The 19,263-nt window shown below is 45.9% G+C and overlaps 2 protein-coding genes across 2 annotated transcripts; one reads left to right on the plus strand and one right to left on the minus strand.

Moving 5' to 3' along the window:
- Positions 1-218: 218 nt before the first annotated feature.
- Positions 219-4,047, minus strand: NLRP10 (NLR family pyrin domain containing 10). The gene is given in 3 exon segments (XM_014844244.3): positions 219-858; positions 861-2,318; positions 3,549-4,047. Coding segments are annotated over 3 exon segments (2,025 nt in total). The 5' UTR covers positions 3,832-4,047; the 3' UTR covers positions 219-574.
- Positions 4,048-7,842: 3,795 nt separating this feature from the next.
- On the plus strand, positions 7,843-18,465 carry EIF3F (eukaryotic translation initiation factor 3 subunit F). The gene is made up of 8 exons (XM_014844243.3): positions 7,843-8,272; positions 11,053-11,123; positions 11,366-11,445; positions 11,877-12,014; positions 13,357-13,448; positions 13,878-14,014; positions 14,148-14,261; positions 14,804-18,465. Exons 1-8 carry the CDS (start codon positions 7,873-7,875, stop codon positions 14,879-14,881), a joined length of 1,110 nt encoding a protein of 369 aa, XP_014699729.2. The 5' UTR covers positions 7,843-7,872; the 3' UTR covers positions 14,882-18,465.
- The last annotated feature ends 798 nt before the right edge of the window (positions 18,466-19,263 follow it).

The raw sequence follows: 19,263 nt of genomic DNA on the forward strand, positions 1-19,263 counted from the left end.
GAGCTAAGTCAAGTCACAATAGAGCTTCCAAGCCTAAAGGTCTACGACAAGGCATATGTGAAGTGAGCTATGACAAGCTCACTCCCAACATGAAAATTCCAGAAGTTTCTAGAAAGATGGGAAGTTACTATTTATTTAAGCAGCAAATTAATCACAAATGCAGAGTCAAAGGGACATTCCATTATACCACAGTACAATATTTCCTTTGAATGGTGACATTGATATGCTTCACATTATCCAATCATATAGAATGAGCACAATCCACACTTTATCATGTTAAGGAGTTTATTTTATGCAAAGGAGCCCAACATCAGAATCACTTGCTGGGTCATTGACATTAACATATAAAAGGAGTTAGTTACTAAAACAAGATTCTACACTATCGGAGGTTATAAACAGCCTCTAGGGGGAGGGGTTGATAAATAACTGAGCTGGGGCCATTGATGGCAAATGTGGGTTGTTCCTAAGAACTTGTTCCACGTGGACTCCTCCACATCCTATGTTCCAAGTCATCTGACACTCGATTATCTAATTCTCTTTCGCTCCTCTGTCCTTCCACTCTCTCTGGTACCCATTAGTCTAATCTCTCATCTCTTCTTCCCTTTCTACTCTTCTTCCCTTCATCCTCCTGTCCATCTACCCCACCGTCCTCTTGATCCTTCAGCTCTGCTGTCTCGCTTCCTCTGCTTTCCATCCTACTGCTCCCAAACCTCCCTGTCTCTAGTTTCTCTGTCCCTCTGCCTTTTCCATTAGAAGCCTCCTTTAGTGACCCTGCAATATTACCTTTGTCCACACTTGGACTTTTTTGCTTCTCTTTCTGTCCATCGCTCAAGCTGGTTTTGACAGAAAATGCATTCTTGAATGTTCCATCTTAAATGATATGTCACTTATTTGAACACCCTTTACCAGATTTTTTATTTTAGACTCATACAGAGAAAATTCCAAATCCCAGGGCCTGTTATGCTTTATAGATTCCATTTGTTCTTTAAAATGCTTCAGATCCTTCTTCATCGTGGGGGAGATTTTGAGGCAAAACTTTAGCTCAAAGTTGGAGAATCTTTCCTTTTTCGCTATGTCCAATAAAAACTGCATACTGAGGGTCATCTCCTCATTCCCTTCCTGCTTCTTTTCATCCAGCAGCCTCTTCATTTCTCTCTGGTCCTCTTTCACCAGGTAGGACATGGCGTGAAAAAATTCCTGGAAGCTAATGTGGTGGAAGCTGTAGAACTTCTTCACCTCAAGTCCTTCTTGGTAATCATTGCTGCTCAGGAAAGCAGCAAGGCTGGGCCCATCTAAATTGTGCTTTCTGAGGTCGGCTTCTTCAAACAAGAACCTCCGGTGCTGGATGCCCTCAGCTGCCAAGGAGCACAGACTCCTCAGGACCCTGTCTCGGGTAAGCTCGGAGCAGCCCCCATTGTCATTGGGTGGCAGGAAGGTGGAGACATAGGCCATGAAGATGTCAGTGCCATTACTGGGTGTCTCTGAGACTGCTCTGCCCCTCTCCATCTGTCCCTTCAGCCAGGAGCAGACCACCCAGCAAATGCCTGGAACCTGACATGCTTTGTAGAGGAAGTCATTTCCTTGTACAATGTCAAAGGCATTTCTGGCTTGCTCCTCATCTGTAAAATATGAGCTGAAATACCTCCTCCTCTCATCCTCAGAGAAGCCTAGGATGTGAACATGGCGTGGTTGTTCCAGCAAGGATTCCAGATTCTGTAAAGCCAGGGGCCGAGTGGTGATGAGAAGGGAGGACGTGGAGAGTACCTTTCTCCTGATTAGGAGGTGGAGCATGTCCTCCATGGGACTTGACCTCAGCCTCTTCAACTGCTTTGCAAAGGGCCTCTGCAACTCATCATAGCCATCTAGGATGAACAGGAGCCGCTCTGGCTGCCTCAGAATCTCTGTGACAGGCGCTTGATTGTCTTCACAACACCAGAAGAGGAGCTGGTCCAGTTTGCCCTCTTGGAGCAGGACCACTTCTCTGCAGCTCACGTAAAAGACATAATCAAACCGGCCTGGGTACAGGGTGTCAGTGGCCCAGTCCAGCACCATTTTTTTGGACAGTGTTGTCTTTCCAATACCAGCGGACCCCTGGAGCACCACTATGGGCGGGACTTGGTAGGGCTTTTCCCCTGGATCAAATAGAGCCTCCACCATGATAGAGTCCAGCTCCTGCTCCAGGATGGAGCAGGCAGGTGATTCTGGGCTCCCTGAGCTGGGCTTGGTCACCAGCAGCAGCTGATTGTACCTGCAGTTGATTTCCACATCCTGCCTCTCCTCTAGGCGGCGCACACGCTCTCGGTATATTTCTCTGTAATCTGAGCCAGACAAGTGGGTGTTAGGTGGTGAAACGAGAATTAAAAAGGACAATGTGGGCTCTTCAAACTCCGGACTCTGCTCTTTAGTTTCATTTTCTATGCTCTCTAACTTGTATCTCCCTGAAGGTTATACTTCTAGCTTCGTGGGTAGGGACCACCGTATGTACGTATGAGTGTGTATGTGTGTGTGTGACTGTGCATGCATGGTGTTCGTGTGCACATCTGTGTGAGTGTGCAAGGGTGTGTTTTGTGTGTGTGGATATCTGTGGGGTGGGAGTGAATGCTCGTATACACACATGCTCATGGGAGTGGGCTTATAGAAGCTTGTGTATTTTCATGTAGGGAAGGCATGTCAGTGTACATCAGCAAGCATGTGTTTGTAAGAATACGTGTATGTGCAAAAGTCTGTGTGTGTGTGAATGTCTGAGTGTTCATTGAAATGTCCCCATTTGAAATGGTGAGGACAGAGAGAGGAGAAAGGAAAGGGAAGCTGAAGCATGGTGATGTAATAGGATGCTGTTCTTGGTAAATGTCAGGTCAGGTGCTAAAGATAAACCAGCTTCGGAACAGGAGCCACAACTCTGACTCTACGGAACCCTCCCATCTGTATGTCAGAGGAACTCTCAGACATGAAAGGAGCCTATGGAGAGAGCAAAGGAACCAACAGAACCTCCCTCCTCCCCAGCACCCCACAAGAAGGGATAGGAAGCCATTTAGGCTCCATGCCCACCCCACTGTCTAGGGTGGCATCAATCCACTGGTTCCTTAAGAGAGCAGGGCACAGGAGCAGGCTGTCTTCTCTGAGAAGCAGGCTGAGCTACCAGCCAGGAAAGCAACTGGGGAAAGGTCTGACCCCGCACCCTGATGCCATTTCTTCTGGTTAGCAGAACCCCCTTCACCAACACCATCCCCAATCTCTAAACTCCTCTCTTCATACTCTCCTCTTCTCTGGCACTACAGGTGGAGGTAGGAGGTGGGGCATTATGGCCATGAGTTGCCCCAGTCTTTCTATAAATAAATCCAACCCTCTGCTCAGGCCCTCCACCTGACAGTTGTCAGAGCCCTCAACTAGAGACCACTAGGACCCTCGGGCACTGGGGCTCCCAGGCAAGAGCAGAGGGCAAGAGAGAGAAGGTACAAATTACAGGCTATGCAAGCCTCTGGAAATGTCATAGGGGAGGGGGAGTCCTGGTGCCACCCTGATCTCCCTTTTTCCCCAGCTACACTCACCATTCAGACAAATGTGGCCAAGCTGTTCCACGAGTTCCAACAGGTTCATGTCCCTCAAGACTTTGAGCAGCACTTTCACAGCCTCCTGTGCTCCATACATTAAAGTCAGCCGAGAAGCCAGGTCCACCTGACTGAGGCCCTCCAGCTCCCCTCGGGCCAGCTGGCACTGGCCCTCAAGCAGGGCTCTATCCCGTAAGCGGAACTTTAACATCTTGAACTCATTCTCCTCAAGGTCACTCAAGGCCCAGAGCAATGCTTCCTGGGGGCTGCGGGCCAGGGCCATGGTGTTCAGAATGAAGGGTCAAGTTCAGACTGATGACCTGGAAAAGGGGGAGAGAAGAGAGGAGAGGTACGCTGCTGAGGAAAGAGCAGCCTGAAGGTACCTCAGCCCACCCTGCTTTCTGGGTGCTCGGCAAGCTGCTGAGTGAAGGCCAAGGAGAGCTGAGATACGAGATACGTGCAAAGTTTCAAGAAAGATGAGTGGATAAGACAGCAGGGAATTTTTCTATTCATTCCCCTCAGGCCTCTCTATCACATATTTTATTGTGTCAGCAAAGATATAGGAAGGCGTGTGGGCGTGTTGATCTCTCTCTCTATCTCTGTTTCTCTCTCCTCCCTTTCTCGCTCCCTCTCACACCCACTGTTTATCAGGCTCTGTATGCCTCTTTAGACAGTTTGGGTTAAGAAAAAAATGCATTTTTAAGTTTTAAAAGTGAGCCCCTCCCTGCCTGTGTGAACCTATATCCAGGTGGCGCATATTTGCTGGGACTGAAGAGCTATGGCAAGAAAGTAAAATAATCTATACTCATCAGCCCATTGGCCCCACACATCAGCCTCATGGACTCAGTCACACACAGGATTTTAAAGCTAGAAGTGTTCTGATTCAGATAAGGAGACAAGTTCAAATAATGGTAAGAGAAATGGCCACTCTGTGAGCTCACTTTGTGCTGGGTGATTTATATATATTATCCCTTTTGATCATCATAGAAACTGTCTCAGGGATCACCCAGATGAGAAATTTGACAGTCAGAGAAAAATGTCTTCCCATAATTTTCCAGAGCTAGACCAGTGGGCAAAGAAGCAGGATTTAAATTGTGGTCTATGACCTGGGTAGACAGAGAGAGACAGAAAGAGATGAAAAGACAAAGACATGGAAGACAGAAGCAGAGACCAAGTAGTTAGGCTAAATGCTCCCCAAAACTGGAGACATTTGTGGATTCTAAAAAAGCAGAGAAAGGAGAGCAGGATCTTGAGTTGTGTTTAAAATATAAAACTAAAATGTTGGCAGGGTGATAGCCTTCAGAAGAAGAAAAGTAACAATTGATAGAAAGCTTTCAGAATCCAGAGTGACACCTGGGATCTAAAGCCAATGGAGAATTCATCTCAGTAGCAAAATGTCTGACTGAGCAAAAAGTATTTGGGAATGGGGGAAGTTGCTGAGATTCAAATATCAGCATTTTGACTACACAACAAAAGGAGAGAGAAAATTTTAGGAAGCTGTTAGGATACAATGGACTTTGGGTGCAAGTCACATGGCAGTTTAGAAACAGGCCTGTTGAAGCAGGAGCAATTTACAAGAAAGCCTCAGGCTCCCCTGAAAATCTCTGCTGTTGGTGGAGCTAATTCAGGAAAGAGCAAGAGAAGACAGCACTGGCATCTGCCAAGAAGGTGTGCAGTCTAGGCTGTTCAGTCTGTTCAGACTTGGAGAGCTGGAGATGAGGCAGGGATGACTCAGCTCCCTAATGCAGGAGCCCAACAACAAGGCCCTGGGGACTGAGCTGAAACAGGCCCCTTTATCGGATCAGACAGATCCCCAAGCCAAGCCTGGGTCCACTTAGCCCGAACCTACTAGTTCACTTCTGCTTGGTGGTGCTGGAATCAAAAGGATGGGTGTGACCGCCTGCCCTTTGATACCTAGCAGGCTCTAGTACATGTGGGGCTAGAACAGATGAAGAACCCGCTGAGCCTTGGAGAAGCACAAACACACATTCCCTCTGACTGTCAGTGGATGAAGACTGGTCACAAGAGAACTCGACCTCATTCCTCCATACAGCAAAGTGGAGAAACAAGGCAGGGGCCAAAGGGATGAACTCCTGTTACCAAGAGAAAAAGCGTCCAACAGACCCTCCATCTCCCTCTCTGAAACCCCCGTCTTCTTCCACCACTCAACTCCAGGGCAGGCTGGGGCAATTTGACTCGACAGACAAAGGAATGGGGGCACTGTCACCATCACATCCTCAGCCATGGCACCATTTCTGTAAGTTGTTGAAACCACTGGAGGATGTGCTCCAACAAAATGAAAAAGGAGGAAGACAGGAGCTCCATGAAGCAGGAATCCAGTCAAAGAGCAGAACAAAGTCCTATTAGGCAGTTTGCCAGAAAGTCCTGACAGAGGAGAACAGGATTCTCAGACAGATGGTCTCCAGGAAAAGAGAGATTGACAGATTAACTGATGCTACGGGCCTTCCAAAAGATCCTACTGAGGCTATTAGACAGTGTGGAAAACTAACCATAAGTACCAAGCAAACTAGACAAATATGTAAGATAAGGAAATTACTGGCTCTAGGAAAAACAAAAAAAAATGTATAGTACAACACTCAGGTATGAATAGCATTTTCATAGAAATAATAATGTAACCCCACTGAATATTGATCTAACTAAAATGTAGCATGCAATTATATTGAAAGGATAGCAGTAGAATTTTCTGGCATAGGAAGTAAATAGATAATGCCCAACATTGACAAACCAAAAGGTAGCAGTAGACATGTATTATTGAGAAGTGCAGAGATGTAAGAAGAAACAGTTAAATATCTAAAGCAGTCACTTCAGGATAGAGTGACTGGGAGTTTCGTGAGGGGACGGAACAGGGAACTACTGTATTCAGAGCATAGGCTTTTTAACGCTAACTGACCTTTTAAACTATGATCATGTATTAAGTTGGCAAAATAGAAATTAACAAAGAAAGAATAGGAGGTAAACAAGTGAAGTTAATAATACTGTATTGCGTACTCAAAAGTCGCTAAGAAAGTAAATCTTAAAAGTTTCTCATTACAATGAAAAAAATCTGCAACTATGTGTAATCACGGATGTTAACCAGACTTATGGTGATCATTTCATAATATATACAAACATTGAATCATTATATTGTACACCTGAAACTAACATTGTATGTCAACTATACTTCAATAAAAAAGGAAGGAAGGAAGGAAGAGGAGAGGAGAGAGGAAGGAAGGAAAATAGGACTTCTAGAAATGAAAAATATAGTTATTGAAATCTAAAATTCAATACACAGAATAAATAGCAGCTGAAATGAGAATCAGTGAGCTGAAGATATAGCCTGCTCCTTAGCTGTGCCTTCTACCTGGGGGCTCTCTCCTCCCAAATAATGGCTGCCTCCCTTGCCTCCTTCAAATCCACTCATATCTCACATTCTCATTGTGACCCACCCTCCCTCCTCACAACTCCTGATCCCCCCCTACTCTCCACTTTTTCCTTTTTCATAGCACTTATCACCTTTTAATGTATTATATACTGTACTTGTCTCTCCCTGCTAGAATGTAAACTTTTCAAGGGCAACAATCTTTGTTTTATTTGCTGATATGTCCCAAGCAACTAAAAGAGAGTCTAGCATATATTAAAATCATTGAATGAAGAAACCACCGTATTGACCCCTTATGAGGCTCTTAAGAACAAAACCCTTTAAAAGGCACTTTGGGGCCCCAAGGTATAGTGGTTAAGTTCGCCCCTCTGCTGTGGCAGCCTGGGGTTTGAGGGTTTGGCTCCTGGGCCAGACTTACACACTGCTCATGAAGCCATGCTGTGGTGGTGTCCCACATAGTGGAACTAGAATGACCTACAACTAGGGTATACAACTATGTACTGGAGCTTTGGAGAGGAAAAAAAAGAAGAAGAAGAAGATTGGCAACAGATGTTAGCTCAGGGCCAATCTTCCTTACCAAAAAAATTTAAAAAAATAAAAGGCACTTTGACATCCATTATCCCACTAAAGTCTGAAACCACAAATTGCGACCCTTGCTCCACTCTCGGGCTACATCTGGCGGTAGCAGCGCAGACAGAATTGTTTCTCTTCTCCAAGCCCGGTCCCAAGTTTACTTGGAACGATTTAGCTGAGTTCTCACCGGGTGTGTATCGGACCAAAATCAAAGAGCACAAACTCAGAGCAGGAAATAGTAGTGCCACGAGAAGCGTCATCAGTAGCCAATAAGCACAAAGATCTAGTTCACGTGGTGCGTATTCAGCCTATCGTGTTCCTAATAGTCGTAACTCCCTCCCTTCCGCTCCTGGCTCCTTCTCTCTCGACAAGATGGCCACACCGACGGTACCGGCGAGTGCTCCTCCTGCAGCTCCAGCCCCAGCCACGGCTGCTGCCCCAGCCTCGGCCTCAGCCCCAGCCCCGGCCTCACCCACAGCTCCGGCCCCAGGCTCAGCGCCGGCTCCAGCGCCGGTTCCGGCCCCGACGGCGGCTCCAGCCTCATCCTCAGACCCGGCGGCAGCGGCGACTGCGACCGCGGCTCCCGGCCAGCCCCCGGCCTCGGCGCCAGCCCCAGCGCAGACCCCGGCGCAGTCTTTGCCGGGTCCTGCTCTCCCGGGCCCCTTCCCCGGCGGCCGCGTGGTCCGCCTGCACCCGGTCATTTTGGCCTCCATCGTGGATAGCTACGAGCGACGCAACGAGGGCGCTGCCCGCGTTATCGGGACCCTGCTGGGTGAGTGGTCAGAGGAAATCCACATTCCCTTCTGCCTCCCACCTCCCCTTCATCTTGCTCCCCTCTCTTCCCATCTCCCTTGACCGCTCACCTGTTTCTCTATCCCCCCTTCCTGCTGCGACTTAACTTCCCAATGAACTTGAACTTTCCTGCCAGATGGAAGTCGCTTTGGGCGACATAAATTCGTAAGGAGTAGTTGCTTATTGAATAAATGTCGTGTGCCGAGTGACTGACTTTTTATTTTTCCTCTTCCCAGCAGCATTTTCCGTCAAGCATAATCAGTCCCAGTCTACCACGAATGAGTGTAGGCGCCAACTAGGAAGTCAAAAAGCCTCACTCCCTAAGCCCAGTGACCAGGTTTTCCTCCTTCATCTATTGACTAAACGTCTTTATTTCCCAGGTGTTTACAAATAATGTTTCTAACCAGTTGCAAAGGAGTGAGGCATCTGTAAAAAGATGTCTCTCTCAACAAGTAAATCGGTTTGGCAGGATCCCATTTAGGGTTTCAATAACATTCTGCTTTCCTAAACATCTAAGCCTGGTCCTCTGTCCCTTACTGGTTCCTAAGGTGTAGACCCTGTTTCCCCAGTGCGGTCTCTGATTTTCCATTTGGGCATGAACGATTGTATTATCTGTTTATAATATCGCTTAACCTTCAAATCGAAGAAAAACCTTTTCCCTGCCTATGTTCCAAATTTGAAGTATAGCTATTTTATGTTAATCTGTGAAACTGAGAAGCACTGAAAAGGAGTTACTGGTATATCCCTTTTTCTGGGGAGTGCTGATCTCATCAAATTCATTTTCACTGCATCTTAGTTACAGATTTTAAACACGTTTGAATCCACTCCACTCCCGTGCATCATTTCTCTTTCTTACTCTTGAACGTGTAATAGTCCTTCTACCGTAGAAGACAACTGGTATATTGCAAAAAGGACAGGATTTGTAGACAGCCTCCACCAAATATTAGCCACATGCCTTGGGACAAATTACCTAAAGTCTAGTTCCTTCAGGGGCTACTTTAGACTTAGTCTTTGTGAGAACTAAATTATTGCAGAAAGCATCTTAACTGTGCTGGCACACATTTGGTACGAAACAGCTGTCAGTTGCCGTCCTCCACCACATCAGACCTTTCCATCCCTAACACATGCACACATTCTCCCTCTCTTTGTCTTTGAGGGTATAGCATTTTACAGAAGCATGAAATGGTCCGTTATCTTCCAAACATTGCCATGGTTTTTCTCAAACCAAGCCTCTGTATTCTCTTTGCCACAAGTGCACACCCTTCTTGCCCTCGTTTTTTTGAGTTCCACTCATCTTCCAGGTTCCCAGGGCAAGTGTTCAGTATCAATCCTTCATCCCACACCCCCGCCCCCACCCCACCCCCATTTTTAACCTCTGTGACAGCCTTGCTTTGAGTTTCTGTAACAAGTGACTTTTTGCATCACCGACTTGGCACTCCACAAATACTTACGTACTCTTTCAGCTGCACCGTCAAATTTTCCAGACTCACTGAAGCTATTTAAAGAAACAGTTCTCCACCTGAGGTTTGTGCTGCATGCCCCAAATGTGACACTGACCCTCATTAGACCAACTGTGATCTAGATGTTAAGATCCTCTTCTAGACTGGGATCACAGTACAGTGCTAGGTGTTAGAGAGGCAATGCTCACTGAAGAATGAAGCCATAGATTCTGCTTGCAGAACTTACAGGTTTTCTCACACATTCATTCATGAAACATATTTCATTTGGTTAAATGAAGTCCACTGGTACCTTTTATGTATCCATAAGACCATTAGGTACTTAGAATTCAAGGTTTGATAAAACAAGCTCTAACCTTAAATGCAAGATGAAGTTATACTCTTACTGTAGCTAATTAGAACACAATATGATAAATGCTCTAGTAGAAGGGTGTCATAGTGGCATGGAAATATAGCAGACAACTATTTCAGAAGCTTGGCTTGCTCGAGTCTGTTGAATGCTGACAAGAGATCAAAGAACGTGAAATCTTGGGGTTGAGGACATAGTTTCAGCTAAGGGGAAGAAAAACCTAGTGAAGTGAAATTAAACAGACACTGAGGGGTATAGACAACACTGTGGTCTGTGGTGGAGAGAGAGGCACTTTTGAAGCTTCAGGTGGGAGGTTCCAGTAGATGAGGGAAACAATGGAGAAGGCAAGGGACTAGCAATCTTAGTGAGGTCAAGAAGCAAATGTAGTGGGAGTAAAGGTATCAGAACTAGAAGAGTAGAAGTTTGTGGTGAAAGACTGACACTGACGTTTAAGGTTCCCAGGTGGGTTTCTGGATGATGCTAGGGTTAAGGTTAGGCCCATGGGACCAGGTGGCTGAAGGGAGGTGCAAGTGAAGCTCCTTGAATTGTGCTCTGAGACAAGGCCACAATGGTCTGTATAGACGTTATTAGAATATAATTTAATCTGTAGATTAAAGTATAGGGAGAAAGTCTGGAAACTGAAAAATGAAGGTCACAGAGTGAAGATCTGGAGTAGGGCTGTTAGTAGGAGGTAACAGATAGGCTAGAGGGGACCTTATGAAGGAAGAATAGGCCCTAATTGTTGACAGTTAAAGGAAGGAGCTGGAGATCACTTCAGAGTTTCAGTTCTCCAGAGAATCGTGCTTCTGTTGATGCACATGGCTGAAGTTGGAGCTCATGAGTTCAGATTTTTGTTCATTGATTTTGAAGAAAACTCTGAAAGTATTTGGAAAGTGGTCAGAGGCTATTGGGAGCCCTATGGCTTTATAACACATGGATGATGCTCTCTCACAGGAACCGTTGACAAGCACTCTGTGGAAGTCACCAATTGCTTTTCAGTGCCACACAACGAGTCAGAAGATGAGGTGAGTGGGAATTTGAGCTGCCCCTGTGCAGCCTGTAGCTGTTCATTTGCTTGGCTCTCATTAAGGCCCCTCCAGCACAACATGTTGTGCTTATAACTAGAGCTCCCACAGTTTCAAAGAGCTTCATTCATTTGGACATACTTCCCAGGTCTCTTCTGACTATTGGGGGTAGCTTCTTGTACTTTTTATCCATTTTTTATATGGGCTTCTGGCTTAGCTTCCTTTTCTGCCTTCCTCCTTAGGTGGCTGTTGACATGGAATTTGCTAAGAACATGTATGAATTGCACAAGAAGGTCTCTCCAAATGAGCTCATCCTGGGCTGGTAAGTGGGAGGTGGGGGAAAGGAAAGTCTCAGTGATCGCCAAGGCCTTTTGCCACCTGACTAGGTACTGTACTCCCTCTTGGAGACAGAATATTGAAAGTGTGTTATCTCAAGGAGCTGTGAATTCAGTGTGTTTTGTTGGCAGTTCTGATCCTGTGAGGCCAAGAATATTTATTTTGAATTGTAGCTTTTACTGAGCAAATCTTTTTTTGCCTTACTGGTGGTGCCTTGGAATTTTTCAATAGCTGTAAGTCAGTCTGTGATTTGATTTGATATAGTTTTCAGTGTGTTTATTGTTTTGGTATTTGGGGTGTCACTGGGGGTATCACTACCTTAGAAGTATCAGGTACCTAGAGACACCTGTACCACCATCGTGTTTGGTATTGATGTCACAGGTAGACATGAGTCCACAGCTATGTTCCATTTTCCAGGTACGCTACAGGCCATGACATCACAGAGCACTCTGTGCTGATCCATGAGTACTACAGCCGGGAAGCCCCCAACCCCATTCACCTCACTGTGGACACGAGCCTCCAGAACGGCCGCATGAGCATCAAGGCCTATGTCAGGTGACCAGAGTCGTGGGCCACAAGGGCATAAAAGGCTGTCTGGTTCATACCACGCCTGGATGACACCCCACTTCCACCCCAAGCAGGTTTAATCTTTGTGTGTAGCTCACTGCCTCCCAAGGAAGCCCATTCCTCGTTCTCAACAGTTAAAATCATTAGGAAGGTTTTACTCTGAAACAGAATCTATCCCTGAAATTTCCACTCACCGATTCTGGTTGTTCCCCAGATTTCTACATTTTGCTTTTAACCAGTTTCAAATGGCAGCCCTTTAGGTATTTGAGCAAACTGTTGTTTTTCATGACATCTTTTCTAGAAGCTAACTTTTCACAGTTTTTACAGCCAATGCTCACGTGGTATTCTGGTCATGATCCTTCACCATGTTCACTGCTTTTCAGAGTCATCCTTTAGCTTGTTGTTATCCCTAGCACTGAGCACAGGACCCTGGGTAGTACAGATTAAAGGATGGCTGTCCTTATTTTGAACACATCTGTTAACCCAGGATTCAGTACAGTTTTGATGACAATAGCATTACGACATTGACATGTTGAGCTTACTGGCAATTAAAACGCCCTTTGGTGGGGGTGCTGGGAACGGCTCTGATGACATGCTGAAGAAGGGGCTGGTAGAGGAGCTGGAAGGATTATACTTTCTGGTTAGCGTGAAGGCATTTGTTGGAGCATCTCTTATGCTGTTTAGCTTTGTGCTGTTTCTGTGTCTGACACTGATATAACCGGTTAACTATTATGCACTAAGACAAAGAGGGTGGCCTTATGGGCCAGTTGTTATACCCCTAAGCTCTAGCCATTGCCTGATTTCTTAGCCTTTCTGGCTATTTCAGATTCCTCAAGATCCAGTTCAAAGTATGTAGTTGACATAGTAAAGGCAGTCACCTTTAGTAAGAGTACTTATAGTACCCAATGTAATCTTGGTGGGCTAGAGTCAGTTTTTTTTTTCAATGCTCATGAAGGGCTCAGTCCCAGAAAAGATCTGTCCCATCTCTTTTTTCCATGGGGGTGGATGTCTAGGCAGCCAGCTCCACAGGGAAATCCAGTGTCCTGTCCTCTCATCACTGAGATTGCACAGTGTGTGAAGTAATCCTCTGAAGAGACCAGACCAGGTCTGAAAGCTGAGTCCCCTCTTGCAGGCCAAGGGTCTGGTGTGTGGAATGAGCTCAGTGAAGAAAGTGTCTTGCTCCCATGAGACCCTGGGTTTCACATGGTCGAGCCTTCTCATCTCAGAACCTTGGAAGCCATCCTGTTGGTGTGACTGCTTTCCAAGCCTGGACTAGACATGGAAACCCTCCCCCAAAACTGTCTGTTTACCTTGACTTCTCTCTCCCCAGCACTTTAATGGGTGTCCCTGGGAGGACCATGGGGGTGATGTTCACACCTCTGACAGTGAAATATGCATATTATGACACAGAACGCATCGGAGGTGAGTTACTTTCCCATACTGCCTTGCGAGGCCTTTGGCATTTTTCAGGGGACAAGATTGCTGCTCTCTAACAAGGATGGAGGGCCTTGAGTGGGTTAAAGAGGAACTGTTCATCTAAGGTTTGTGATGAGTGGAAGTCACAGTCATTCTTCTATATAAATAGAATTCGAGGAATTGCTTGTGAAGTTGTTAGAGATGGGAAATTAGCAGCACCAGATTCATATGAGACCGAAACCAGTGACTAGCATACTAGGTGCAGGAATTGAGCTTCCAGGAGGAAGAAGCTAATAAGGGCAGAATAGGGGAGTCTGGGGAAGTTGACTGAGTCCAGAGCGGGGTGGGAAAGTTAGGATGGTTAGAAATCATGTCTTTCCTGGTGGGATGACTGAATTCTCTGTGTCTCTTATATCCCCCAACCCGCTCCCACAGTTGACCTGATCATGAAGACCTGTTTTAGCCCCAACCGGGTGATCGGACTCTCAAGTGACTTGCAGCAAGTAGGAGGGGCGTCGGCTCGCATCCAGGATGCCCTAAGCACAGTGTTGCAGTACGCAGAGGATGTACTGGTGAGGAGGGGGAAGGAAAAAAAGGAGGAGGGCATGGATCTCTACCCCGAGGTCGCTGAGAGATGTGCTGATGAAGTGACAGTCCTCGGTGGTGAGAATTAACTGCCTTATTAAATCTTTGTTTGGTGCTCAGTCTGGAAAGGTGTCAGCTGACAATACAGTGGGCCGCTTCTTGATGAGTCTGGTTAACCAAGTACCCAAGATAGTTCCTGATGACTTCGAGACCATGCTCAACAGCAACATCAATGTGAGTGCTGTCCCCTACCTCAGCACATGCACACGACCTGAAGGGAGTTGGGGAAGATAGCCTGCAGGGGGACAGAGGAGACAGGGCTTCACCTTTGGCCCCCTTGCAGTGCAGGTTGGGAGGAAGAAAGAGATAGTACACATGCTCAGAGATTCCCTTGCATCTCTTTCCTTGATTCCGTTGGCTCAGGTACTGCTGACGCTACTGTGACTTGTTATCTAGAGTCATGCTTGAAAGAAATGCTAAAGTTCAGAGGTTAATGAAAATGCAATTTCTTATTTTCCCCATCTGAGTCCACAGACCCCCTGTATTCTACCCATGGACCTGGGCTAAAGCACCCCTAGTCTATATTTGCATCAGTAGAGATGAGAAAGTGTTTTCAAGCATTTCCTTCCTGTCTTCCACCCTCAACTCTTGCTCAGCCTTTCGTAGCTGTCATTTATCCAGGACTGTCTTCACACCCAGTGTCCATCATAGAGGTGGCCAAGACCAGCCTTTCTGCCGCCCCATTCCTCACTCATTGTGGCTTCTTTCTCTTCCAGGACCTGCTGATGGTGACCTACTTGGCCAATCTCACACAGTCACAAATTGCCCTCAATGAGAAACTCGTAAACCTGTGAATGGGCCCCAATCCTAGGACTCAGAATGGAGTGAAATAGCTGGTTTCTTTGTGGTTTGAGTCACACCGAGTCAGTCATCTGCTTGTGAGTCTAAATAAACATAGCCTACCTTTTGTAAATGAATTCCGTATTATGTGAGTTTACTGCTGGGTGGAAGGGAAAAAACTGTTTTAGAGCTCACAGAGGAACCAGGAAGTGAGTACCCTGGGTAGAAGCTGGTTGTATGTTTGGCATGACTCATTATCAGTAGTTAACCCACAGCCCAAGCCGCTTTAGCTTCACCTGACCTGACCAGACAGCCTTCTTAGCACACTGGTTTACAGGGGCACTTTCTCCCCAGTCTTATTGTTTATGATCAAAGTAAACTGGACCTCCAAAAAAATTTATTTTTATCTTTTCTCTTCCATAGCATCTTATATGGATGGCAATACAAAGGGTTGCCTTATGCACAGTTTGAAGTACCTAGAGAATGTGCTAGTGAGTGAGAGGAGAGGAAAAAAGGGGATGGATACGGATCTGAGACTTGGGGCCCATGAGTACAAGCTGGTAGAAAGACAGCCTTCTTTATAGTGAGGATTAACTCTGCTTTAGCAAATTTTTTACTTTGATTTTCAAACTGGTAAAGTGTCCACTGACAATGCTGTGAACTATTTCTTGATGGGTCTTCTGGTATCCACAGAAAATGAGAATCTGTGGAGGGAAAATAACACTTAATCTGAACGGAAAGAGTCAAAGGTATGGTCAGTGTTTCAAAATAGGAGGGTAGAGCTTTTTGCCACTGTGGTCCATCTCTAGGTTAAGTTTTTCCCCATTTTGTGAGGAAAACAGAAAAACAAATAATCAGTTGCAAAGCAATAGAAAATGAGAGCTGAATCTAGCATTTATTGAGCACCTATTGTGGGCAGTTATTATTCTCATCATATTACAAAGGGAGCTGGGATTCGGAGAAGTTGAGTATGTTATTTGCAGTTACAGGATTATTAAGTGATGAAATGGGATTTGAATCCAGGTTTGGGGTTTTTTTCTGCGTGTAGCCCTCTGCTTCATAGTTTAGTGGCCCAGTGAAATAATTACTCTCATAGGGCAAAAATAGGACATAACAGGAGCATGTCATGAGGATTGACCAGCTCTGTCACAGGGAGTCTGGGAAGATTCTACCCAGGACATGGTATCTGAGCTGGTGTTTTGTTTTGTTTTTCTTACTGAGAAATCCGGAAGGGGTGATCAGGGCAGAGGAAACACGTGTAAAAAAAAGCAGAGAAATGTAAAAAAGCTTCACCTGTTCATAAGCTAAGGTGGCACATGCAGGAGCCAGACCACAAGGGCCTTCAGTCTGTGGACGGTGGATTTTTATCCTGGAAGCTGTGGGCAGGCACTGGATAATTTTAAGCAGATTTAATCAGATTTGAATTTCAGGAAAATCACCTAGTGGTGTAGAGGAAGGATGGACAGGGAGAGAAATATAAGGCAGGAAGACAAGTCAGAGGGTCGCTGTGATTGTTCAGGGGAGAAATGATGAGAACCCACACTAAGGAAGTACCAGTGGGGATCGTGACAGACTCAGATTCAAAAAGATATTACAGTCACACGTCACTAGGGGATTTTGTCATTGTGCGAATGTCGTGGAGTGTACTTGCGCAAAGCTAGACCATATAGCCTCTTACACACCTAGAATATATGGTGTCATTTTTATGGGACACCCATTGTATATGTGGTCCGTTGTTGACCAAAACGTCATTGTGCGGTGCATGACCACGTGGGGCATGCTCAGGAGGACTTGGAGACTGGTTGAAACTTGGATGGTGAGAGATGAGAGGAATCTAGGATGTTGCCTGGTCTCTGATAAAGGTGATTGGAGGGATGGTGGTATGTGGAAACTGGCTACTCCCGAGTGGTAGAATCTTAGGGGATGCAGCTGTGTCCAGAGTTAAGGTTAGAGGGGTTGGAACTAAATGGGGAAGTCTAAAATGCAACTAAATAATTGTGACTTATTTGGCAAACTATGAGGCTGCACCACTTATTTTGAGGAAAGGTGAAGAATTCAGGTTATCCATTTGCTTATGTAATACTTATCAAATGCTAAACAGTGTGCTAAGCAAGAAGTCATGGTGCCTGCTTAGAATCTACTGGAGGGGACAGATAAGAGTTCATTATATTGGGAATCACAAGATGTTGGAGATGCTGGAAGGCTTCCAGTTTGGACATGAAATCTAAGCTGGACTTAAAGAATGAGGAAGGGAAAGACTGAAAAAAAGAAAAAGGGAGATTAGAGCATTTTAGGCACAGAAAATAGTGCCAAGGCTCAGGGAAGGACAGGGTCAATGCTGCAGCTCCATCCTTGCTGACTCCCGGCTAGCAAGGTGTTAATAAGGAAAGGACACCCTTCTCTGCCTAGGTTGACTCAAAAAGGATGACTGGATTTCTTTCTTCTTTTTTTGCAGCCTTTACTTATATGTGCCCAAGTTTGTTTTTACTGTGAATGTGTGTATGTTCACACATTCTCTTTGTATATGGTTGTGCATATGCTAAAAATATTTCAGGATGTGTCTTAGTGGGACATTCTATGTTGCTTGTGTTCCATGACACCAGCTCCCTTAACCGCTCCTTTTCTGTGCTGCTTCCTCGTTCTTCCTCCTCTGGCCTTCCCTCAAGGTTTCATTCCCCAGGGTTCCATCCTGGGTCCTCTGCCTGGAAGATCTCATGGAAGCCTGTAACTGATTACTGCCTGTGTGTTACAGATGCCCAATCTCTAGCTGTAGCTCTGGTCCTTATTCGGAACTGGTTTCCTGATTCCACACTAGTTAAGTGGACACCAGATATTTCACCTGGATGTCTCAAAACCATCTTAAATTCAGCATATTCCATGTTGAACTGATTGTCTCTTCCTCCCCCACAAATCACCTCCTGAATTTCCTTCCTCAGATGATGACACAACCACGTCCCTGCTTATCAAAGCCAGAAACCTTAGGTGTGTCCTCGATTCTCCCCTCCTCCTCCTCTATCGTGCCTCAACTAGTTTACTTCAACTCTGCCTTCAGTCTTGCCCTCTGGTATTGGAAATACATACTTTGGACTTCATCCACATTCCTGGCACGCAGCTCTTAAAACCTTTGGGATTTCCTAAGTGGTGAGAGCAATAAAGAATCCTATTATTCCTGACAAGCGCCTTTCAACCCACCTGAGTTTATGTTAATAAAGTGGTTTTCGGAAAGCACCTAGATAACCAGACTGGTTGCCAGGGGAACCAACCTTGTGATTGGAGGTTGGAACTTTGAGCTCCTGGAGGGAAGAGGGGTTGTAGGTTGAATCAGTCACATATGGCCAATGATTTAATCAATCCTACTAATGAAGCCTCCCTGAAAACCCAAAACAACGAGATTTGGAGAGCTTCTAGGTTGGTGAACAAGAATGCCTCCGGGAACAAGGATCATGCCAGGAAGGTGGTGCACCCCAAACTCCACAGAGACACAAGCTCTGTGCTCTTCTGTGTGCTCTTTTCCCCTTCCAGAGCTCACCCTGTGTCTCTCTTCATCTGGCTGTTCATTTGTGTCCTTCAATATCCTTTGTAATAAATCAGTAATGCTAAGTGATGTTTTCCTGACTTCTGTGAGGTGCTCTAGCAAACTGATCAAACTCAAGGAAGGGGTCGTGGGACCCTCTGATTTATAGCTGGTCGGTCAGAAGTACAGGTGACACTTGGATTTCCCACTGGCATCTGAAAGAGGGGGAGGTGTGTGGGGAGGTAGTCTTGTGGGACTGAGCCCTTAACCTTGGGGTCTGATGCTGTCTCCAGATAGGTAGTGTCAGAGTTGAGTTAAATTGTAGGACACCCAGCTGCTGTCTGAGAATTGCTTGTGGGGACATCACATGCACATCTGGTGGAGAAGTGTTTGATGTGAGCGTAAGTGTAGAGAGAAAAACAGTTTTCGTATTCCCCATGTTCAGTCCATTGTCAGAGCAGCCACACTGCTCTTGCAAATCTGACCAGGACGTACCTCAGATGAAATCTCTTTGCAAGTGTCCCATTGCCCAGGGTAAAGTCCACACTTCTTACGACAACCTGTAAGGCTCATCATGACCTTGCCCGACTCTCCAGCTCCATCCCTCACCCTTCCAGCCTGAGCTCCCTTGCATTTGACTGTCTTCTGTCTTAAACATATGTCGCTTTATCTGGCTTACTCCTCATCCTGAAGGTCTGAGTCTAGATGCTGCCTCCTCCTGAAAGGTGCTCCTATGCCATGATCCATGCCATTCTACTTTAGCATTTATCTCACCATTTGAGACTTGTCTGTTTACAAGCTCTGTGAGGGCAAAGACTGCCTATCCTATTGATTGTTACATTCCTAGGTCCAGAGCCGACGCAGACACAGAGTAGATTCTCA

This window comes from Equus asinus, chromosome 20 (genome assembly GCF_041296235.1).
Source record: "Equus asinus isolate D_3611 breed Donkey chromosome 20, EquAss-T2T_v2, whole genome shotgun sequence".
Lineage (NCBI taxonomy): Eukaryota > Metazoa > Chordata > Mammalia > Perissodactyla > Equidae > Equus > Equus asinus.

Coding starts and splice junctions, on each gene's coding strand:
- EIF3F (XM_014844243.3), top strand. CDS start 7,873: ATGGCCACACCGACGGTACCGGCGAGTGCTCCTCCTGCAGCTCCAGCC. Junction 11,124..11,365: donor ACAACGAGTCAGAAGATGAG/GTGAGTGGGAAT, acceptor CTTCCTCCTTAG/GTGGCTGTTGACATGGAATT. Junction 11,446..11,876: donor AATGAGCTCATCCTGGGCTG/GTAAGTGGGAGG, acceptor TCCATTTTCCAG/GTACGCTACAGGCCATGACA.